The sequence below is a fragment of the Lepisosteus platostomus genome, chromosome 17 (genome assembly GCF_059453375.1).
Source record: "Lepisosteus platostomus isolate fLepPlt1 chromosome 17, fLepPlt1.hap1, whole genome shotgun sequence".
Taxonomy (NCBI): domain Eukaryota; kingdom Metazoa; phylum Chordata; class Actinopteri; order Semionotiformes; family Lepisosteidae; genus Lepisosteus; species Lepisosteus platostomus.
Genome location: NC_142627.1, coordinates 13,822,156 through 13,847,224, shown reverse-complemented (window position 1 = coordinate 13,847,224; position 25,069 = coordinate 13,822,156). Strand labels below are relative to the sequence as shown.

Below are 25,069 nucleotides of genomic sequence, written 5' to 3'. Positions count from 1 at the left end.
CATTTTCTTTCTCTTTGACTGTGGAAATACTGTGTTTTTGGGGTGTGCCAAGGTAGTGCAGTGGGTAGCATTGCTGCTTTGCAGCGCTGGGGGCCCGGGTTCAATTCTGTGTGGAGTTTGCATGTTCTTCCCATCTTTGTGTGGGCTTCCTCCCACAGTCCAAGATCACACTGGGAAGTTATTTGACTCCTGGAAAAACTGACCCTGGTGTGTATGGGTGGAATAGCCAGTTTTAAATTAAGTCTTCCTTTGGGGATTCTTTTTTTAAGGACTGGTCAAAGGCGCCCAAATTATCCAGCTCCAGCTCTCCTTGGACGTGGAGTGCAGGTTTATTACATGATTATCAGAGATACTGATGTTTCATTTAACTGTCATCTGTAGTATAGCGGTGGCTCTGTGGCTAAGGATCTGCTGGAAGGTTGTCGGTTCATATCCCGCGGCCGACAGAGGAATCCTACTTTGTTAGGCCCTTGAGCAAGGCCCTTAACCCCCAACTGCTCCAGGGGCGCCGTATAAATGGCTGACTGTCCCCCAACTTCTCTCTTCCCGTCTGTATGTCTCATGGAGAGCAAGCTGGGGTATACGAAAAGACAAAATCCTAATGTAAGAAATTGTATATGGCTAATAAAGTAATCTCTTAGCTATTACCAGTTATTTCATCATCAAATTTTCCACACTTCCAGTGTTCGGTGTAGAGAAACCTATTGTACAACACTTCCTATGAAAACTATTGGAGGATGTTTTCCAGCATTACAGCCCTGCTTGTAAATTTTAAGATGTTTGGCTAAACTACAGCTGGGTCTTCTGGTACCATTGTAGAAAAATGACAAATAACCACCCATGAGTCCAGGCAAACAGCAGTATTAAAAGCATGGGTGTTTTCATTCCAAAGGATAAAGAAAGGCGCTGATGCTGGCCAGACTAAATTAGAAAGGGTGTATCTTTTGTGATACCCATAAAATTGATATGTGTGCCTCCTACACACTTGCAGCAGTTTCTTCAAGGACATAAATAGGTGCGTCTGTCATACAATGAAAGGTTTAACTAGACATCTTTCAGAAAGTTGCTGAGTTAACAGAGGGTTATGGACCAGGCCTTTCCCCTCGAGGCATGGTTCATTACACTTATTTTGAAATCCAGACACTGGGAGTGAGTAGAGTTTTTCAAAGAAAGTATTTCAGCTATTCACTAATTTCATGATTTCATCTTACCAAACCTGTTTCATGAGGGACATGTGTTTTCTGCCTTGTGTGCACATTTCTGCTGGATTAGAGGAGTAAGAAAATACATTTGCTGCAGGGAAAAAACTTATTTTGGATGAAACGAAATTCTGCTATTTCCACCCAGATTAGGATAGCCTTTCGATATTAAGTAGTATTCGGAGTATTAGTTTATGGAACAAGGTGCTGTATTTCACTGTAAAATAATGTAAAATGTATTTACCAAATCAATCTTTATTATGATCCCAAAAAAGTGTTATTTTAGTAATTTGCTCCCAGTAGGTTTCAGTCAGAAGTCAAAGTGTGTAGAGTTTAACCTTCCTCTAGGAACTGAAACCTAAGATTAACTTTGCTGGTTTTGTTATTCTGTCTGTAGTGCAGTCTCTGCATACTCTTGAAATCCCCATCTGTGTTCTGATTAAATTTTATAATCTGAATATAAACAGGGCAGTAAATATCGGCCTGTAGCGTAATTAAAACATGGAGGTTTTTTATTATATCTACCTTTTTTTAGGTCTTTTACACGCTGAAATCCTCTGATACAAGTTCAAATGGTGACAAAAGTAGCCCGACAGTTATAGATTTCTAGAAAGTCTAATAAATGGCCATAGTCTGTAACAACACCTTAAAACAACACAAGGTCGAGCAGCTGTATAACAGTGTAATTCATAACGCTTTCAGTTGTGGCTAAAAATAGCAAATCTCTACAGTCCTGTTATTCAGGTATACAACTGTTCACGTGAGCTTGTGTAACAGATAGAATCTGCTGCTTCGTGCAGTTTTATAAACACTTTTTATCTAAACAACCACTCTTGCAAATGCTTGCAGTGTTTCTATTTGCATTTGATCACCGTGAGCAATGACATTTAGAGAAGGGTTGGGTGCAGAGAAAGTAGGTGGGATCTGGAAATGACCTGACGTGCCTGCTACACAGTTCATAAATGCCAGTTGTTTATCGATTGGAGTCAGTTACTAAGAACTGATCAGTCTTAACGCAGCTTTGAAATTTACAACCAGTGAATGGCTTACGATTGTGGTAGCACTCGCCAAATGTGTTTTGCTGCTTTGGGGATCGTGGTCTCAGTCGGCTGGTGACACTGGCTGGACTGTAGGGACGGCAACGTTCACGACTTCTCTAAAGAATTTAAAAAGACACCCCACCTCCCTTTTTTACCTTTGTTGTATTTCAGACATTTTATTTCTGGATCAGAACAACAAATCTCATTCACTTACTATATAAAATCAAAGGTCATCTGCCTTTTGAAATCCTGGATGTTATCTGCTGTCTAGATCAGTGTGGATAATTATACATCCTGAATGATGCTGTAACTGAACACCCCTCAGGAAATTGATTTTTTAACATGCTACTTCATTCCTAACAGGAAAGTGTAACGCACCGCTCCTGTTTGGAAGCATACAGGTGCTTAACTCTCAATAAGAGGCTTAGCTGGAATTTTAAACCTTTCATACATTACAATCAATAGCTTTTTTTGGCCTGAATATGCTGTTATTGTGTAGGGGCTGAAGTGTCTTTACAACGAAAGGTTTTTATTTGAGGTGAATTTCTAGGGATGCCTGTTTATGTGCTTTTCCAGGCATGTGTTCAGTGGCTTCTTGTCTCTCTTGCTGCTTTGCTTTGGAGATCCAAACTGTTTAATAAAGGCCTACATTACATGCTGATTTGTATTTGACAGAAGTAGCAAAAGCAGAAATAACCAGCAATAGTTGTTTCTGAGACAATAATTCATTGTGTTGAGCTGATTGTTCTCCTTACAGTAGTGCTGTATGAGTGAGTATTTTTCACATGATGTAGTTGATTGTATGGTTGCAGCAAGGGCACATAATAATGTCATTGTAACGGCAGCTTCGATTCAGTCTTGTTTCTCTTTCTGTTCTGTTAAGTGTGCAGCTGGAGAAGTCACTGTTGTCTTTCTTCCCTAGGCCCTTAATTAAATCTGGCCTGGTGCCATGGGTGTGTATCTACTGCTTACTCCATCCTAGTTGAAGTGGATGTTAGGTGCTTCTAGACTGCCGGTATAACAGTGCTAAATGCATGTCCAGTAATTGGCACTGCAGCCCTTAAAAGTTTTTAACTGCCCTTCTTGTGGTTTGGATGAGTACCACATTAGAGGTGAGATATTCATACAGTATTGGCTTAACCAGTTATAAACCCCCACTATTACAGATGCTTCTGTGCCATGTGATTCAGCTGAATAAAATCCCTATCTAGAAAGCGATATATTGCCATCCCATTACCTACCATGTCATGTTGTTAGCCCGGTTGCACCTCTTTGTGCATAAAAACATCCCTTGGTAATGGGATCAAGAATAATAATCAGCTTTCAGAGTCTCTAAGAAATTACAAGGAGAATTTCCTATTCCTGTTAATGGTAAGTGCCCGATTGTACATGCTGTACAAAATCTTGTTGATTCCGAGTTAGACGCTCCATACTGTGTGATCTAATCCATGCCGAACAGCGGGGAATGCCGTCTGCCTGCTGCCAGGGGTGCATCGAAGCTGTGTGCTGGCTCACGGAGGGGCAGACGTGCTCGGAGATGGCCTGGGGGTCTTGATTGGCCGTTGGCTGAGCTCTAGTGGATGCAGCAGCTGCAGCACGACAAGGAGCCGAAGCCACAGCGCTGCCGTCTCTGTGCTCCTTGACCTGTTATCTCCGGGTCCTTCTTGAATTTGCAATCTTTTTACATCAGTCTTTATTGCGAATGGCTGTTCACCCTGGCTTACCACTACGACTCGAGTCTGCATTTAGGAGAACAAGGGCTGTGAACGCTGTCCTCTTGATGTGCCCGGTGTGCGGTGAGCTACTCGCCATTTGAGCAGCAGTAGGGATGTTGTAGCATTACTATTATTCATCAGATCACTTTATTAGCCATATACAATTTCTTGCATTAGGAATTTGTCTTTTCGCCTACCCCAGCTTGCTCTCCATGAGACACACAGACGGGGAGAGGAGAAGCTTGGGGTCAGAGCACAGGGTCAGCCATTGTACAGCGCCCCTGGAGCAGTTGGGGTTAAGGGCCTTGCTCAAGGGCCCAACGGAGTAGGATTCCTCTGCCGGCCAGGGGTTTGGAACCAGCAACCTTCCAGCCACAGGCGCAGATCCTTAGCCACAGAGCCTTATTTGGCTGGTGCTTTTATCCAGAACAACTTATTTGTACCATTTTAGAAAGCAGGCCATATAAATGCGGGTTCAGCATTAGTGAGGTATTCTACGCATGACTACAACACAAGAATACCTCCGCCGATTTGAACCCACAACCTTCCACTTCCGGTTCCTAAGCCCTGGCCTCTCCCCCACAGTGCCGGGCGAGCTAAGCTGAATGTGTGCTGCTCTTCAGGGATCATGGTCTCGGCTGGCTGACGACAGGGCTCAGACTGGCAGTGACTGGTCTGTAGGGCTGAGCATGAGCTCTGACTAGTAGCCCTTCACTCATTGAGCAACTTGGGAGCTGTTAGTATCTGCTGTGTAACACCTGTACAAGACTGGGCTTGTTTTGGTGTGGGGTATTGTTAAATTGTTACGCCATTCTTTGAAAAATGTCCTGGATCCTAACGGATCTTCCCATTGTTACAGCAGAAGAACATCACTTTCAGACCTATTCAGGCACAGACCCTCGCTATTGATTAAAAGAAAACAGTCTCCATTTATCAAAACACAATTCCAGATTTTTCTTTTGTTCTTTTTTGTATTCATTTACAAGAATATTGGATCAAATCTCCTTTGACGTGATGTGGATTCCACCTGGTAATCCCAGAGCTCAGCTTTCAGTTAGGCCGCTGTGCTTGCCTGACTGCCTCCCTGCCTGTGTGCCAGTTTGCCTGCCAATCACAAAAGTAACTTCCTCAGCACGGAGTCCCCTGGCACAGGGCCATCTGTTTTTGTGGGTGGTTATTTTTAAGGGGAGCATGCTGTGTTGGTTTTTTCATACTGTTTCAGTATTGTTTCAGTGGTTGAAAGTCATGCATTTAGTTTGAGTTGTAGTTAGATATGCATTTTGTTAGCACAGTTGTAGGCAGATTACTGTACCTGTGTAAGTAAGTGGAATGGATTAACATGATAGATGTCTTTGACAAGCTTAAGCACTATTGGATTTAGACCATATTTCTTTCGGTTCCATCCTCTATGGTCTGATAATAGTTCCATTGAATACAGTGATCAACCTGTTTTTTACAAAGAGAATTATGCTTTCAGGTTCTGGACATACAGCCTTTTTGAATGCTTGCCGCAGACATTGATTCATACCAGGAAACTGTATTTGAAATGAGAGGTGATAAATGAGCCGTGAGGTATTTACATTCAATCGCTTTCCTCGCACGATGGGTGCACGCCTGTAACCGTGGGGTCTAGGTGCAGAACAAGCCGTTTCCCCTCCAGCCCAGTCATTCCTCTTGAGTCACGGGGGGGGGGGGGCCTGGGGGCCTCAAGCCTGGTAGCCTCAGCCCAGCTCCAGCGCTGACAGGTGCCCCAGGGGGGGAGAACCACCGGTGCACTCCCAGCATTCTGGGCCTGTTCCCGAGTGTGGCATGTCAACACGTTCTGAAATACATTTCCTGCTGAGCAGTTTACCCCCACAAAGACGTCGAAGCGAGTATATTGGAAAGAGCAGATTGTTTCAACAATTTATTCTTCATATTTCTTTTAGAAATTAACCTGTATCCCCCCCATCAGGTGTTTTGCTTATGGAGCTTACTTCTGAGCTTTATAAGGTAGACATTTACCACTGCCCTGTGTTGGATTAAAAAAAAAACATTTTAGGGAATTTATATCCACCCAGAGGAAAATGAGAGGGAGTTGTTTTCGTCTGCTGCCCTTTGGGACAGTTTCCTGCTGTTTTGCGCTAGTGCAGGGCCGTCTTGCAGTAGGTAAGTCTTCTCAATCCTTTCTCCAGGGACGCGTTCACAGGTGGTAGTCCATTGTGACAAACTGGTCTAGCTTAATCAGACAGCTTGTTAGTGCATTTCTGACACCAGGCTGTGAAACTGCTGAAAGCCGTCCTATAACAAAGCAATAATAGGCAGAGAAGCGCATTATTACACCTTAACCTCTCAGAAGGCATGGTTTAACTCCTTATGGACTGTTGGGATTTATAATTTTGGCCACTAAAATAAATTCTGTGAACTCTGAATCTGGGCTTCAAAGAGGAAGGATGGAAGATGTTCAGTGAACAGTGAGGCTAAAATTAAAGTGACTCTAGTCGTTGTCCATCTTATAAAGAGCAATATGCAATTAGTTGCCTACAGTATATGAGCAATTGTTCCTTTTAAAAATACAAAAAGAAACATGTTGTAAATCGTTAATTTGGAAGTAACCGAAACAATAGTGTTACTAATTGGTTCAACGCTTCCCAAGTTAACAAAGTTCAGTGTGAAGAAAATGTTAGTGAACTTCCTAGTTTGATCTGTTTTCTTATTCTAGATATAAAATGTAACCATACCTTCATGAAAATCTTAATAAAAGATTAAGATAATCAGATTAGACATATAATGTTAAAGACAAGATATATTTGGATTATTTTCATTTTCATAATGATCCAACAGTAAATATCCTTATGTAACGAAGTATGTGCATCCTAGTCAGTTCAACTATGCATTTGCTCGTAGCTCTTCATCAGTCTCTCTCATCAGCTTCTGTGGGTTTTGGTCCATTCTTCCTTATAAAACTGCTTCAGGTCAATGACACAGGGGTTTCTTTGAATGGACCATTCAGTTCAGGTTGATGGGGGTGAGATTCTTCTGTTGGAAGGCAGCATTGCGTTTTTGCCTCACAAAATCCTCTTCAAAGTTCAGCAAGTTCAGCTCTTCAGGAAACATTTGTTTATTAGCCTTATGGATTATTCAGGTGCTCATTGGCAACCTGAGATGGGCAGCAGTGTTTTTTTCCTGGCTCTCCTTCCATGAAAACCGTTCCCTTTTAGGCACGGACGATGACATTAGCTGCAGCGAGTCCTGCAGATCCTTAGACGGGCTCTCTGTGACTTCCTGGGTGATTTTTAAAGGTTGCTCTAGGGTGACCCACCCGTGTTAGTCACCGTGGTCTTGAGTAATTTGCATTTGTAGGCTATCCATCTGACAGTGGATGGATGGCACCCTGAATGATTAGAAGGTTTTGTAAACCTCTCCAGATAGTGAGCATCAGCTACTCATTTTCTGAGGTCCTCTGAAATATATTTTCCTCGTGGCAGGATGTAATGCCACTAACCAAACTCACAAGGTTTCTGACCATTATACAGGACAGGGCTGCCTAAACTCGGTCCTTGTTTATTCCTTACTATTTTATTTACCCACCTGATTCTCATTACCCCTTTAATTTTGGTAACTGGCAGACTTGGGGTCAGCTTATTATTTCATGTAGTGATTCTTAATTCATTTTTTCTACTTCATACACCATTGCTGCTCAAAAAACAATTGAATTGCTGAATACAGTCCCTTTTGGTTGTTAATGAACACAGTACCCAGGCTATGATTTTTCAAAGGTGTAGTAAGAAAATGTATTGGGGAATCACAAACGTTTTCTCCGCACTGTACAGTATGTTGTCTGGCCTAGCAAAGTCAAGGGATTCTTTACTTGATTCATTCTATTTGAAACCTTATGTTGTGTAGCACAAGAGGCCAGACTTATTTTGGAACGTACCTTGTGCAATACATAACTATTCCTGAATTTTATGCCAGTTATTGACTATCGGCAATTATTAAAACTTGAAGGAAAATCAGAAGAGTTTACAAAGGCTTTGAAGTGCAAACCTGACTACGCTTATATAGTAAGAATTCCAAATGCAGGGTTCATTCTAAATAGAATGTTATTTTTTTCTATTAAGTATACTTTCATCTTTTTTTCCATGTTAGGGCAAAGACTTTTTGAAGGTTTAGCATAACTAGAACTTGGTGATTAAAGGAAATCCCCTTTTGGGGGGTGAAAAAAAATTTAGACCAAAGTAAAACAGTAGGTCTGACGGTTATAAAATCATGTCACACTTAGACTATAGTGTCTGTGCAGTTACATTTAAGTTAAATCTGTACTCCCAATTGGACTGCACCACCATTTAAAGCAAATAAATGAAGTAACCCCAGCTAATTCCTGGAACCCATCTTGTACAGTCTAGAGAATATTATATCCAGTATGTTTACTGTGTAAATTTAATTTTCCAGCTACTCATGTCTTATGCAAATGAAAATACACAAACAATAAAATGTCTTAATTTGTTTTTTGGTTCTTAGTCTGAGACAGCTTGCTTGATTTTAAGCATTGTAGTTCGACCTGTTTAAATACTTCTCCAGAATTCTCTTGAGTTTGGAGTGGTCCAAATGCAAGCTGTTACAGTATCTGTGCATTGAAATTGTTATGTTAAATGGTTGTACCAGATCAGCATTTTAGTATTTCTTTGCCCTGGATCCTGTAATTGTCTCCTTGCATGTGATGTGCCAGTTAATTTGGAGCTCTATATGAGGTGTTGCAGTTTTTGTAACCCTATAATTTCTATTTAATAGGCAACTTGCATGATGGACTTTTCTGCAGCTGCCCTATGTTGGCAGTATGGATTTCAGTACAGGTGAGCAATACATGAGCAGCACAAGTACAAACAGATGTTTCAGAAATAACTGCTTCTAAAGGAAGAATTATAGAGTAGTGGTTGACACTACAGAATCCGGAGTGAGTGATGAGGTAGGATGGAGCCCCCTCTTGTTAGTCACGTATTCTGTAACTTGAGTGATATTGTTTTAAATGTTTTTTCTTTAGAGCACAGGGAATTTGTTAAGACTGTTTCTGTACCTGCATGATTGACAGTGTGTGAAAGCATTTGAAAAGGAACTCGGGGATTTTAACTTCACAGTGCTTTAAAGTGAGATTAATCTCTATCAGGACTCCTCTTTCCATCAATCCCCCTGTCTTGTTCAGGTAACCTGAGGAAGCTTGGGTTCACAGCAGTGCCAAAGGGGAACTTCACCCTCTTAAGTCAGGTCTCCTCATTGCTTATCCAGATCCATCCTTCTGGTATGAAACGGTTCTCTGGAAAAGGTACTGTATGTATGATGATTCAAGGATGATTCAAGCTGGCAAGTTCTTCCTGTGTTTGCATGGGTTTCCTGGTGCTCTGGATTCCTCCCACAGACATACTGGTAGGTTAACTGGCTTCTGGGAAAACTGTCCCTTGTGTGAGTGTGTGTGTGTGACTTGATGGACTGGTGTCCTGTCCAGGGTGTATCCTGCCTTGTGTCTGTTACTTGATGGGATAGGATGTGGCTTCCCTGCAACTCTGAGTTCGATAAGACTCTTAAGAAGATGGATGGGTAAGTGAAGAATTGCAGTCAACCTCCTTATTGGTGAGAATATGCATAATACACATTGAGACGTCGCACTTAACCTACAGAAGTGTGCAGTGTTGAGGTCTAGTCATTACTATTTTGAATTTGGGGACCCAGTTTTGAAATTACCTTTGTACACAGTATAGTGGAGGGCATTACCTGTAGTTTCATTATTCTATAGTTCTACATAGCAGATAAATTGTTGCAGTATATTTAAGTATAACTTGAGTATTATGGTTTGCTATCTGTTGTTGCAAGGAGTAAGGTGATTTCATGTCACTTAATTTAAAATAAGAAATGAACTTCGTGCTGAGCACTAGCCAGGATATTGCACTATAAAATAAATGGTTGCATAGATCATCAGCATGCTATTTGGCAGCCATTCCATCTGTGCAGAAACCGTCCAAGGTGAAGCACAGTGCTAGAAAATAGTTAAGTAGATGTTTCTGCTAAATTGCTCAAAGTCATTTAGAAATTACAAGCAGTGCACAGCTAATTTAACACAAATGAAACTTGACAACCATTGATTACCCCATGCACTTGCCTAAAATATTAATGACGAAGCAATAATGAATCAGGACTCTATTGCATGAAAATTAAATTTGGCATTGTCTTTTGCGTTGTAATTGATTAACTAGTTTTTAAGTACAGAGAGCAGAAGAAACTTTTTCCTCATAATAATCAGTTTCCTAATCAATCCTTTTTTTAAAAATGCCGCATTAGCCACGTTGAGGTTATTTATTAAATTAGCTCTCTCTTTTCAGTCTTAAAAAGGGAAATACGAGAGGAATAATAGTTGTGGGAAGGCATGCTGGACATTTTGACAAGTCCATGGTCTGTGTATTGTCAGCAGGACGGTGGCTCCAGTTGATGGTTTTCACAGGGACTTGAATCTAGCGGTCACTAAGGGATCAATAAGGTAACTTGCGCTGATTTCAAAGCAATTACAGAACTTGAAATAGATGCATACAGCAGTGCATGCATGTTGTAGAGTGATGTAACAATGTTCAGAGTACAACGTAATGCAGTCAACTGCTCAGTTAGTGATTATGTTACTGCAATAGGAAGTCAGAAATGATACACTGTAGCCTTCCAAGCAAACTCTTTGCAGAAATGGTCATGTTTAAAATCAGGCCGTCCATGATGGAGGATCCACAGAAACAGTCCAATAGCGATGACTGTTTAGTAGTTACAGGGGGCTGTGGCCCACAAGGGATCCATAGGAGCTCTCTGAACAGGTGGGTTCTGATTGGGTACCAGATACAGAAGTCAAAGCGCTGTTCTTGTGAGCCTAGGTATTTGATTCCACCTCAAGGGTGCAGGAGAAAAGGAGAGTGAAAGGGATACAGCTATGATCAGCAGGAGATGATCAGAGCAAGCAAGATGTGGTGGAAGGGGAGATTCGACTGGCAATAATTGCTGTCTGATTCGGAGCACATCCTGTTTTACACAGGTGTGCTGTGGGGCAGCCTTGCTGCAGAAAAGTCTCATTAGTTTTACACCGTGCTCTTTGAAAATCATACCCTCATACACTTTGTTTTGCAGTATCAGAAACATCCGCAGTGGTAAACAATACATTTTTGTTTTCTAGAACAAGGAAATGTACAAAGGTGACTTATCAGAAGATAGTTCTGACTGTCTTGCTCAGCTGATGTTAAGTGTTTTAATGAGACAGTCCTCCAGAGATGGTAGACGTGGTGGGCTCTGTTCCCATGCTCTAGTTTTGGACCAGTGTGTGCAATCACTGTAAAAGGAGGAATCTGAAGGTTGCTTTTTACACGAAATTGCACACAGTTTAAACAGATTCTGGGATCCTACCGTGTGTGTAACTCCTTGTGTGTAGTACCACAGAAACATCTTTCTTTGGCCTGAATGACTTCAGTGAGGACAGCAGAGCTCGAGTGAGGCCAATTCACAGTTTCTAATTTCCGATCTGCTTAACATTTTAATATTTAAACGTATTTCTTGTCACACTTGCTGAACATGTACAAATTATTATACTATGTATATTATAAACCAAGATTATATAGTATTCAATACTATTGAAAACCTTTTTTTGAAAAGCAGAAAATTGATTTTTCAATTCCCCGTCCTTGGATTGTTAGACAGGATGACGTGCAAAACTTCAAAACATTAAAATGACTAATTTTAGTGAAATTGAGGGATCTGATAAATGAATCCATTTAAACCTCTGCTCAGAAATTATTATTGGGGTTGAGAGTCATTTGACATGCCACTAAAGCTTGAGTGGTTTTGCATTTGTCACTTCAGGGATACAGGGAGAGGTTTATCAGTTGTGGCTGGTTTGTTTTAGTAAATTGCTTCTCAAAGGTCAAGTGGTTGTTGGTACTGGACTAGTCCCTAATCATATCTACCTACTTTGCTGGGGGTGACTGTCAGGCTTTTGGTACAAACTGTTAAAAGGCATCTGACGACAGTATGTAGCAGCTACTCTAGGTTTCTTTTGAAGTTAGTTTTATCTTTCGTTTGTTTTGCCTGTGGCCAGCTGTATTAACTGCAATCCAGTGACGTCATTGTCTTATCCTCTTAGAATAAAGCTGAGTGCTACGTATGGCTGTAGGATGAAAGAGGCTTGTGTTTGAAAGACTTTTGGTGGGAAAACGTGGCCAAGTAGGAGATGGGATTTTCATAAGCCACTTTAAAATAGTGAAGGGAAAATGGCTAATGTAGGATGAGATGAGCTGGCTTTTCTGATTCATTCCTTCTGGAGTCTTTATCTTGGTTCTTCTTTGTCCTGACTAATGTGTTGTGCTTCTTGCCCAACTGTGATTATGCTGCAGTTTTGCTTGTGGGCTTTCTGAAGGAGGGGGCTTTATTGTTGATCCCTGGTAGTGAATTGACTTCTGCTGGGCGTAGCTACAGCTGAGTCCTTTCTCAGAGGACTGCTTACAGCGTGGGGCACAGATTTGGGTTGCTGTTGTAAGTGTCAGAGACTCCCTCCAATTCTTCGGTTTTCCACCTTCTGCTTGCAGGCTAGCACTTAGACCCCCACGGTAACAGCTGTATTCTTTGAGCCTACTCATGTTGACCTGCTTTTTTTCCTTTTTGTAAGTTGTTCCTTGGTTATTTTAATAAATTCTTTCCTGCTTGTGAATATATATGTGTATATATGGTGAGTTTCAGGTCGTTGATTCTCTGAAATGGAGAGTGCTTGGTGTGAGTGAGCTGGTATTTAAATAGATTAAGTGTACTTTTTACACTTACACTTTCCACGTATGCCTATATTTATTGCATCCTTATTGAAATTATAGTATTTATATATAGATTACCTTGACCAAGACCATAGCCTTAATTGAGATTTTATTTTCATGAGGTGGCTAACAATTCCCGTACTTGACTTTACTGTTCTGCTTCTCTCTTGCTAGGAAAAGCAAGTAAGCTGATGAGCATGTCTGCAATATAGTTCTACCCTTTTCAGAAAGCAATACATTCAGTGCTTGCAGTTCAGGGTAGAAATCTCGGGTGTAATGTTTGTTGCATCTTCCTTTTTGGGTTCAAGTGTTCAATTGTTTTGGCCCTGTCTCCAGTCCTGGTTCCTGTAGGTCAGGGTGTCTGCGTTTGGGGAGAAATTGAGAAGGGGGTCCATTGAAGACATGAACTGGTTTGGAATGAAAACCAGCAGACACAGCAGCTGTTTAACACATGATTTAAAAGACAGTTGGTCTTTTCTTGAATAACAAGTGGAAATAAAGAAAATTAAAATTCTGTTAGTTGGCCTGTCCTTTTTCTAAATTTATCCAAATGGATGCTCACCGGCAAGCAATGGGCACAAGGTGGGATACTCAGTAGACAGGATGCCAGTCCATCGCAGGGCACACACAGACCCCAACACCCAAAGCAGAAAAAAGCAATTTTACAGAAGCCAGTCAAAAACCGGAGCACCTGGAGGAAACCCACGTGGACCTGAGGCGAACATCCAAACTCCACACAGACAGCACCGCAGGTCTGAAATCGAATCCAGGGCCCCAGTGCTGTGAAACAGCGATGATGTTCACTGTACCACCGGGCTGGAGGCTGCCGCCATGCTGCCTAAAAGTAAAATTAAATGGTTGAATTTGATCACTTTTCTATAAGGTAGAAGGACTGAAAAGTAAAAGGAAATTTCCGTTTGCAAACAAAAAACGTGGGTTCTGGCATCAGCATTTTCTGCCGCCACAAGGAAGAAATGACTGTGAATCAGTGACATTGATGTTTTATATATTTAACTACTATTTTAATTTCAGTCTTGATGTTCAGTTGTTGTATTGACATTTGTGTGTGGTTTAGTCTTTTTTTGTTATTGCGCGCTCGCTTAGACATTTTCATGGTCTTCTTTATTGCCAGCTGTGAAAATTAAACTACAACAACAAAAATTGAGGCTGTAACAGGATCACTTTTTTTAAATGGTCAGTTTTCCAGAGGTCCTTCCAATAGATTAGTTCATGCTGAAAATGTGCTGGTTCCAGGTTTGTGGGTCCTGTTTGGGATTATTGTAGAGTTGTCATTTCACCATTGCTTGCCCTCTGCTGTTTTATCAGTAATTCAGCTGTGGACTTTAGTTTGACAAGCCTCAGGTTGTTTGGTTAAAGCCCAAGCCAAGTTATGTTGAGCAAACTCTGTAGATCCCCATGTGGGATTTATCACCATAAATTCCCCTAAATTAAGACCATGACTGCAAAGTGTGGTTACGTTTTGAGAAAGTTGAATGAAACCTCCAGCAATTGGACACCTTTATCTATAGAATGAAGAAATGGCCTACATACTGAGAAACAGACAAAATATAGCTTGTCCTTACTTGGCACCAAATTTTAACTTTCTTAATAGATGTAGTTAGCTATTAGGTAGCAGAAAGTTCCGCTAGTTGTTAGTTCTAATTAACTATTATGGATTTGATCCTGTGAAGATGAATTTGAGTTTTGTGTTGAGGCAGTGAGAAACCAGGTTTTTTACTAGCTTTGTGTTATAGTATTTAAATGCATATACAGAGATCTCACTGAAGGATCTGGGAAACAAGGATGGAAACTGCAAAAAAAGCAAAATACAGTTAACACATTACTATAGTATACTGCCTCAAGCACATTTCCTCATTAAAGGACTTATATTTGCCTGTTCTCATTTGTTTATGCTTCTGGCTCCTTTCACAGTTCCCTATCTCAGTAGGACCTAAGCCAGCCATGTCATTTGAGTGTTTGAAATTCTGAGGTCCAAGTCCAGTTGCTCAACTCAAAATGACTTAATCACAACTTTTAATTTAAGATTCACCAAGCAAAATAATAATTAGCTGCATTAAGGAAGAGAAATGCATGGGAAACATTTTCTTTTTTCGGTTCTTCACGTTCTGTGGAGAGTTATGCCAGCCTCAGTCTGTAATGTGTAAGGTTGTTGCTACACCCTGAGTGTAACGCGCAGAGCAGGAATGAACAGCAGTAGGATTAACATAAATAGAAACTGCACTTCGGACCAGTATCTTCAGCGCCAAACATGAGACAGCAGGCAACAACAACAAAAAAATAGAGATGAGCTCAGTTTTTGTGAATGCCACGCAGGAAATAGAGAGCTGAGATATCGGAGTACTGCTTCGCCGTCTGTCGTGTTATTTGGTGGTTCATTTAAAGGAAATTTCTCAGGTGTATGCCTTGACTTAATTTCATAGGAACATGTAGAGGAGAAAGAACTTTTTGTGGGAAGTGGCACAAAACACAAGGCTTTGCCGAGCTGGGATATTTTTTCAGAACAACAAGATTAGTGTTGGTTGAGGCAGTGGGTGCCTTCTCACCTTGCACTAGAAAAAAGAGTATTTGGTCGTTGTCCGTACTGAGAAACTGGAAGAGCTTGGAAGTTAGGAACCTTATAGGGCTTGTGGTAAAGGAAGATGTGGAGCTTGTTGTTGCGATGGCCCACTGCAAAAACATTGCTTTTCTGGTGGTGCTATCTGTGTAGGTAACCTATTTTGTAAAGGAACTGATAGTAGAAAGCACCACTTTCCTGGACAGCTGGTGAGGATGTTTTTCAGTGTTGATGTAGGTGGTCTCGGAAGCAAAGAAAAAGGTACAGAGTTTCAGCTGAAATCCTTTGGGATCACATTGTTGCGACGGCATCCATAGAGGAATAGGAGGTGGTTAGGAATCTGGTCTTGGAGCAAATTGGTGTAAAGAGGCAAAATGAGGTTTAATAGGAGAAGAGGGCAAGAAGAGGAGAAGACATGGTGTGGAGGTCTGCAGAAAGCTTTGGGAGACAGCCTAGGGGTTATTTGAAGGAGTTTGCTGGGGAGCAGTGGCAGTCATCGGCAGTGCAGAATCAAAGGTTGGTTGACAGCAGAAACGTTGTTGTTCTTCTACAGCCAGTGTGCGCTGATGCAGCTTCCACAATTTTTATTAGACTGAGTGATTGTTACTGGCGTATTGGCAGGAAAATGCACAAGGATCTGCCAATTTCCATTCTTTCTCCTCTGGTGTGAATATCAGCGGTTGTGAGTTTCATTTCCGCCTGTAAAATTGCATTGCGTTTTCTATAGATATACCCATAGCGAGGTGTTGACTACTTAAGAGCAAAATACATAACAGAGGTTAAGGATGAGAAGAGGCCTGTGGTGCTCATTTGGTTTTTATTAGTCTGTTGATGTGAAGACCTAACCCAGGCATTTCGGTAAGGACTCTGAGGAGCTGACCGACTGACAGAACGGCCGTGTAGTTCTTCCAGAAACTCACAATGCTGGAATGTCATGCTTCCTGTTTTCAGTGCTTATTACAGTTCCTCTCTTTCCACCTGTGTACCCACTCTGTTTGGTTTTTGATGCTGAAAGAACCCTTTGGATTGGCGTTTTCAGTACCTTTCAGGTTTATGACTACTGCTGTGAAGTCCCTCCCTAATGCCATCCGTCCAAACCTGAGGAGAGTATTTTTGTCATGTACATGTATAACATTCCGTTCAGACATCAAATTAAAAACTGCGAGTATCAGTGCTGCCAAATATTGCATTTCTTTACATTCAAGAAATGTTGCTGAACAATTTGTTGCCCCAAATAAAGGAAGTAATATGTTTTTGAATTATTGTTCATGTCAGGTGTGCTGCTTTCATCCTCAACAGTGTTTACATAAATGCTCAGCATGTGTTTATTTTCATTCACTTTTCAGATAAAAATCTGTGAACCATGAAATCAAATGGCTGTGCCCTGCAGGCTCCTCGAATTTAAACTTAACTATATTGTTTTTTGTTTGACTGCGGTGTATTCTTAGTATATTTAATACAGAAGTGAAGTGAGCAAATTGTGCGAAACCTAAAGATATTTCACTATATCACATTTGTTAAATTAATTGATAGTTTTAAAACTCTTGATTGCATTAGAATACTGTAGTTTATCCTGTCAGCCTGGAATGTTAGCAGAAAATGCTTGAGTGCTAACACAAATATTTTACTAATACCGTTGACTGGTTGGTGAAAAATGATACTACAAGTTTTTTTGACGGCTTTGAGGATGGAATGTGTTGAATAGCGTTATAGAATGTTTCTGCAAAACGTCCTGATTATTTTGGAGGTCTACAAAAACAAATAGAAGTTTTTTTTTATGTGAAGTACATGTGAGTTTATGGCATGATCTGCTTTCTGGACAGCAAAAGTCTTAAAGCGTGTATTGATACAGTGCAGTCTGTTATGGGAATAAACAATGATAGCACTATATAACTGTTCAAGAAATAATATTTAAGTCTTTATTTGTGGGTGTGTGCAAGATAATGTTTTTATTTAGGTGCAAGTTTATTCCATGCTGAAAAGAGAAGAAAACGCAACATTTCGGTTGTGGAGCCTTCAAAGAACGTTGTGTTTCCTTTCTTCTCTTTCAGCATGGAATAAATCTATTACTTGCTCCTTTGCAGTTCCTGACGCTACCTACTTGTACATGTTTTTATTTTATTATTTGAGCATCTTGTCAAGCATTTTACAATAAAGCCCTCAGTGTTAGAAATTGGATTTGTTTTGCGGTGTGCTAGCATGCCCTTGAAAGAGAGCTCATGTACAGTCCATGCGATCGCCATACTGTAGGCAGCAACGAGAACAATGGATCTGAGGTGGAAGGCCTGATGGGGGAGCCATCTTGCCATGCTATAGGGTTAGGGGTACCCTGACAGAGTGCTGCTTCTCTGGTTGTCCTTTGTCACAGTGCTTCACTTTTCTTTTAATTTAAAAGTCTGTTTATAGTAGGTACTTGATCACGCTTTTAACAGGGGTTCAGAAATTGCCAAAGTCGTCTTCAGGGAAAACGCTATTAACCTAATTCTTCTACGTGTACTGGAAAAGCCCCAAAAGCCTTGATAGTATTTCAGTTTTCCACTGTTCTGGGAGCCCGCTCCTTATTGAAATAGGTCTTTATAATCCGGGTCCTTTCCATTTGTCCTCCCACTGAACTCAACCCCTCCGTGGTGTCCATGGTAACAGGAACCGTGCCAGTGAGTTTACCCACCTACACATACAGCCAGGCTATTGCCTTCACAGGTTAAATAAACTGCAAGCAAGAGGAGCCTGTTGTCACTGCGGATCTCTCCCAAGATCTTCTACCTCTAGAGTGGTCATGATTTCATTAACCAAGATCATGTTTACCCTGCTGGTATACACGGATAGCTGTGCAGAGTAGACCAATGTCACTGCTGAATTACAACTGCAAAGGGATGTGGACGTTATAGCACTGCCCTGAGTGGAGCAGGCAAACCGAGCCTTTTAGACAAGCGTCTTCACTGAATCTCAAGTATGGTGCATTAGACCAGTGCTGTAATTTCTGAATTACAGCCTTATTTCAGATTTTAAAAAAACAAAAGCTACAGTGTGCTGTGGCGGAGTTGAAGGTTAACTGTTGCAGAATGATCCTTCAGTTGGAAATACCTGAGGATTTTATTTGAGCTCTTCCTGAATGAACGTTTTTATACGATACCTGCTGCTCATTAGGAACCTTTGGTCATCATTTATTTATCATGGCCGAACTGCCGTGCTGCTTCAGGACACAGCGTAAGTGCTGTAGTATTCATTAAGTTGCTTTAGTTTAGAAGCTCCTTTTTTCTGTATTACTGCCATTTCTGGAATAAAAGTTTTTAAAAGTTTTTCTCGGGACTGAAAGGATCATATTTAAATGGATTGAAACTGATTCATTTGTCTTTTTGATTAATGATGTAAAAATTGCCCATCAGTTAACTAACACTGTAGGAGCAGAAGTTGGTTCAAAATCCGCTTTGAAGTCTCATGGTCACTCCTTTCATTATAATTAGCTTTAAGTGCTTGTTTTTAAAGACCCTTCTGAACTTCATTCTGCTATCACAGATAACTGTTCATCCCGATTCCTTTTTGTTTTTTGTTCTCCATCAGGCAACCTGACAAGCTCGTCGTGGTGTGGACGCGGAGGAGTCGGCGGAAATCTTCCAAGGTTGGTCCGTCTCGCGATTTTAACCTTGCGGGGAGTTCCGCAACAACGCATGAAACACACACATGTACAGTAGTCGTGCTCTGCTCAGGTGAACTGCTGCCCAAGAAGAAATATGAAGGACAATTTCCTCTTCATCTTTCAAAGCTTATCCTGTGTCTGAAGGACGTGGATGGACTTGCAGAGGCCAGCTACATCAGAGCTTGGTGCCAAGAGTTAAAATAGATATGTTATCACCCTCATGTTAAGCTGGGTCCTTGATTGTTACTATCTGTTGAAATGACAGGTTTGCTAATGAGCTTGATCCTTGCCCTTAAGCATGGTCAGGGTATTTGATGTTAAGAATGAATTTTTGTTTTCATTACACTTTGAGATGTGCGTTATTGGAGTTTGCAGTCAATACTGTAGGCGTGGTCTGCGTTTTATTTTTGAGCTGTGACATTTAGTGGAATGGGCATTAAATGTGACAGTCGTTTATCCAAGCCACTGAGCTGAAGCAATCAGAACATTGCACATTGATTGAAGTTTGTAGTATTTCATGATTTTGTTTAATGTCTCCAAGAAACCCCAGGAATACGTAAAGGTTAATTCTGCAATGAAAAATGAAAAGTAGAATGTTTTAGGTGTTGAGCCAAAAGGTTGTTTGTTCTTTCTACGTCTCAGAACAGAATTAATCTTTATGCTGCCTTTGTAACCAACACGGACCGACACAGGCTCTCTCAAACCTTTATGATTAAATCTAATTGTATGTTACTGTGTTCATAAATTTATCAAGCGCATATAATTTTAGAAGTTTAATTTGGACATACCTGTGATTGGTCCTTTATATTTTGCCATATATTTCTTGCAGTCTCACAGCTGGCAGCCTGGAATTAAAAACCCTTACCGGGGTGTTGTGGTGTGGCCTGTTCCTGAGAACATCGAGATCACAGTCACCCTCTTCAAGGTACAGTACACCAGACAGCCCCTGGGTTTTACTTAACATCAGCTCTGCTGGGTATGGTTTCACTAGTTCTGTAGGAAACGTAGTGAATCTGTTTTGAATTCTAAACCTTTATACTGAAACAGTTTTGATTTGGCTGTATTCCATAGTCTGGAGATGGATTGGAAAAAGTGTGTTTTTGTAATAACATTCTTGGTATGGCCTAAATGTCTGTTATTTTTCTTAGTACAGTACACTAAAGTCTTATTATATGGACTTAAAATAAATAGTAGATGAACATTATGGCTACATCCTTGGTCTGATAATGAAATATTCTGTAAGAAACTCTTTTCGTCTTTCTCAAGTGCTGTGATTTAGTCCAGTTTCCCTGTTCAGAATGTCTGAGACATCCTGTATACCTGTATAAACATCAGGTTGTATTACATGACAAACCATTCAAGATCCTATAGTCATTGATAGTCGCTTGTGACCATAAAGTAAGCAGTGAACATCTTTCTGCGTGAGCTGTGTCAGTATGCACTGAGCGTTTAAAAAGTAAAATATTAAACAGGCCTCAGCTGTCTAGAGACATCAGTAAACATTTCCTGACAAATAATCAAACCAGATTATAGAAGACCAGCCTGGTGCAAAAACAGCCAATCCAGTCTGTAGTTCATATTTAGAATTTAGAAAACGATAAATACGTAGATGACAATGTTTATGGTAAGTATGTGGCTTGATGCCATTGGACTCCTTCAGAAGAAGTCCCTGTTAGAGCAGTGCTGAACCTACTGTATGTGTGCCACTTATCTGAGGATTTGATACATGAAGCTGAGGTTCATCAGGGAGAAATTATGTCTAAGATGCCTATTGCCATCCTTGTACAAACTTTCCATTGCCTTAAATTTTCTACTTAAGACTGATAAGACGTAAGACTGAATCCTTTCTCTTCCTTGCCAGCTGCTACTCGTTAGTAAAGACTTCTTCAGATTTGTCATTTGTTTGGAGTTTAAGGATGTTGGAATCTACTTGACTGCTGCTCAAGCTGTGCACAGCAGTTGTCCGGAGCCCTTAGAATGAGCTGGGGAGAAATGGAACAGGACTTTGTCCATATCGTAGTGTGTGAATTGTTTCTGTTGTATAAAAAGTAAATTCAACGTTGGAATGGAATGGAAAAAGTGTCTCCCTGGCTCTCTAATCACAAAGGAGTGCCCTCTAGGTATTCGATAATAATGCATTAAAAAATTAAATACTCATATGGTAAACTCAGCATTTAAATGTAAGATTCCTGCAGTGAAAGCAGGTGTCTTATAACACTACTGCTGATGGAGCAGTCCTGAAACGCATTACACTTCACTTTAAACAGCCGTAACTCACCGGCAGACCTAGGCGGATGTGTTCATTGCAAAGGAGGAAGGATCGCTTTTCCAGTGCTGAGGTTTTGGAAAGTTCAGCAAAGGAAATGGGCTGAGGGCACCCAGCCTGAGCACCTGCTGCAAAGTCTCGAGTCTCTCCCCACTGCTGCTGGAGAGGGAACGCCCAATGTGTCTGGTGCATCAGCGCAAAAGTGAAAAAATGTACCCAGCCCCAGGATATAATTTAGTTAGTGTGTGTACATATATTTATGAGAACTGAGTACAGCAAATTCCTGTCTGACCACATTTGAAATCTGTACACATTCATATCAATGCAGCTGTATTGGAAACTAATGGACTCATGAGTATTTTTAATTTTTTTATTAATGGTCTAACCATTTTTTGTGCGTTTCACTGTTAGCTTTTTTTACTTAACTTACACAGAGATTGTGCGCTTCCTGTTACTTTTTATAGTTTTATTCCGGATGTATGATCAGCTTTAATGAGCAGCAGCATTACGAGTTGTTTAAAAATATTCACACCGTTCCGTTAATGGGGCCGCCCCTGGGACTTCGAGACTTGTTTCTGCTCACAGGCTATCGGAGCAGTCTGTGAAGACATGCAGGCATTTATCCTTCTTTTTAGTGGAGTGCCTGTTTTTTCTTCCCATTCCTTTTCCTGTTTTAATGTACGACTCGGCTATATTTTCCAAGCCCTAAGAAAAATAGATTAAATTCAGCAGCAGTCCATCACAAGCGTTCCAGGGGGTCACATGAGAGACGCGTACTGGGGTAGATTAAACCCAGACAAAAAATGTTGCTGATTTCTGGTAGCTCTTACCCCATAAATCAGCAACCTCTTGTCATTTACCAGTCGTTTGGGTAAAGGAACTGGATATAGTTATGACATGTATATTAATAAAAATATCCACCTGGGTAAAGTTATTGATGGAGGAAAAAAAATGTTGTGTTCTAATTTCTTTTCCTTTATGTCACCTAGCCAAAACAAGTAGAACTTGAGACCTTTTTTTCCTAAAAAAATAGTATACATTAGGGGTCTCATTTATATTTGCTAACTGTTGATTATTTCTTCCCAAAGAGCTGAAGACTTAAGTTACTGGTGAGGAGACAAGCAGCCACCATAAAAACATCTTTGAATAGGAGAAATACAAATTTTCTTTCTGGGCTTTGTTTTCTCTTGTTTGCTGGGCTGGAAGCAGCTGTAAAATTCTTTCGAAGCGCTGAAACTCTGAATTATTTGAGTGAATGGATGTGTTCTGTAACTTGTCATTTGAGCACTGTAGACTTTCAGCCACAACTGTAGAAGCAGCTGCATGGGATTTAGACTCAATCCATATTCCTGGTTGGAATGTTAGGACAGCTGGGCGTCTGTAAATTAGAAAATCCGACAAAAACGCCAACACAAAAACGGGAATACAGAGTGTTCATTGGGTGCAGACAGAATAACATCATTAAAAACCATCAGTGTTTTCAAATTTATCCAAATCTATCTACAAAACATTGCATCTGGCACATTTTGCTTTGTGCAAGATTGTGCTATCAAAATATGATTGCAATTACAGGGGAGTTGTGGTTTGCAGCATATTGCGTCTTTGGGGTGCTTTTACAGGTTTCTCGACCAGGCAAGTTAGAATCTGTGTAATACGAGGACAGAAAGAACACATGCACTAGGTGAAGGTGACTCGGCCAGTCTGCTGTGGCAGTAACAAGCTGCTTCTTGGAATGGGAGACAGGCACGGTTCTGCCATTCTGCCCGTTGGGAGGGCCTCTTCTGAAAGAAGACTGGTAATCTCTGAAGCCTGGCAACGCTGACATCCCTGAGGATGGAGCACAGTAAGGCCTAGTCTACCTGCCAGAAAAGGAGGGTGGCAGACCCCTTGTGTGGGAGTAATGTCTTCCGTCTGGTTTGGGGACATACGTCAGTTCTCATTTGTGTGTGTGTATTAGAAAGTAACCTTTTGAAGGAGTCCAGGAAAGATACTGCAGTTTATACTTTTTGTTTGGTGAGTCCATGTTCCTTCTCTTTTCAGGTTACCTTTTCTAACACTCATTCAGTTTTGAAGAGTAAGAGTCGTTTGGCAAAAACTCTTAAGCTTGTGGTGAACTATGAAATCATGTTGTGATTTTTGTTCTTTTTAAAACCTATGAACTTCCTGCTAAAACACAATGCAGTGATTAATCACTGGACATACTGTTATATAATCCTGAGATTTTCCTGCGAAAGTTGGACAGATGTTTTTTTCTGCAAGTAAAAAGATGCAATTCTACATGAAAACAAGTTTGTTTCAGTAAAAACATTTTTCTTAGAGCTGCATTCGTTAAACTTTTTCATGAGCCGTGGAACATCTTGGCCTTGTTTGTTCAGAAGAGCCTTTTCATTTATTCCTTTGCTCTCGGCAGAAACTCGTGCTGATCAGAGTGCTCTGTGGGGTGACGTCCGTCTAAAACCCCCGTGCTGATGAAATCTGCCTTGTAGCATTGATTTCATCTGCTAGAGTTTCAAGGATGCTTGCAGTAGCTGATCACGGACTTGACAGAGTGTTTGGGTTGAAAATTGAGTTTGTTTTGCCTTCCTCCTGGCACTTCATTGGTGTGAGAAGTAGGAAGCTGGCATCCTTTCAGCTGTGTTTATGGGACACGGGGCTGTGCACGCAGTGCAGCTGGGAGGGGGGCAGTATACTATGCATGTCCTCTGCTACAGTACTGTACATTGCAGACAGATTTCCCTTACCGAGGGGGTCTGATCATTTGATAATGATCAGACTCTGACTTCCAGAAAGGACTGTCTTCCACTCTGGGATTTCTGTGTGTAATGTCCTGTAGATCTTACCCGATAGGTGTTCTTCTTGATTCAGAGCTCATGGAGTACTTGCTCATCTAATGCCACAACACAACAATCTATTTTTGGATGGTTATTTTAGGTCAGTGCTCCAAAGGCAAATAATATATATAGTCCTGGTAGGTGGGTGAGAAAGAAATACGATTTAAAAATAATTCCTTACATTTATATAGCACCTTTTCTGGACACTCCCTTCAAAGCGCTTTACAGGTAATGGGGACCCCCTCCACCACAGTGGACAGAAGCCACAGTGGGTCAGTACGCTCACCACATACCATCTGGGAAACAGAACAGAGTGATAAAGCCAATTCAGAGATGGGGATTATTAGGAGGCCGTGGTTGGTTAAGGCCAATGGAAAATTTGGCCAGGATGCTGGGGGTAACACCCCTACTCTTTTTGAGAAACACCCTGGGATTTTTAATGACCACAGTGAGTCAGGACCTCGGTTTTACGTCTCATCCAAAGGACAGTGCCTTCTTACAGAATAGTGTCCCCGTCACAATACTGAAGCATTAGGACCCACATAGACCACAGGGTGAGCGCCCCCTACTGGCCCCACGAACACCTCTTCCAGCAGCAACCTCAGCTTTCCCAGAAGGTCTCCCATCCAGGTAGTGACCAGGCTCACACCTGCTGAGCTGCAGTTGGCTGCCACTTGGGAGTTGCAGGGTGCCTTGGCTGCTGGCTGGATTTGTCTCTTAAGCCTCTGTTAGAAACTTTGTTTCTGGAACTCATTTAAATGCAGAGCTATCTAGCTCTACAGTAACGCTAGTCTGACCAGACTTTGTGTGAAGCATGTTTTTACTGGTGCTCTTCTTGAGAAATCAACCCTCAAGACAGAACAAATGATCGTTTGAATAACTTTCATTACAGTGTGCACAATTTATATATTAACATGTCATCAGTGGCTCGTGAGTTATGATTTAAAAGCAGCTTAGGACAAATCCTGTTTCAGCAGTTTCAACAGGTATTCTAGAGTGCTTACATTT

General features: G+C 41.0%; 1 protein-coding gene across 5 annotated transcripts in view; it reads left to right on the top strand.

The window, feature by feature from the left end:
* The window catches only part of ehbp1 (EH domain binding protein 1), a 132,988-nt gene that overhangs the window by 3,360 nt on the left and 104,559 nt on the right, over positions 1 to 25,069 (top strand). For all 5 annotated transcript variants that reach the window (XM_088610255.1, XM_088610257.1, XM_088610256.1 and 2 more), the window contains exons 3-4: positions 18,889 to 18,946; positions 19,794 to 19,889. In XM_088610255.1, coding sequence (XP_088466381.1) covers positions 18,889 to 18,946; positions 19,794 to 19,889 — 154 coding nt within the window. The remainder of the gene's footprint in view (positions 1 to 18,888; positions 18,947 to 19,793; positions 19,890 to 25,069) is intronic.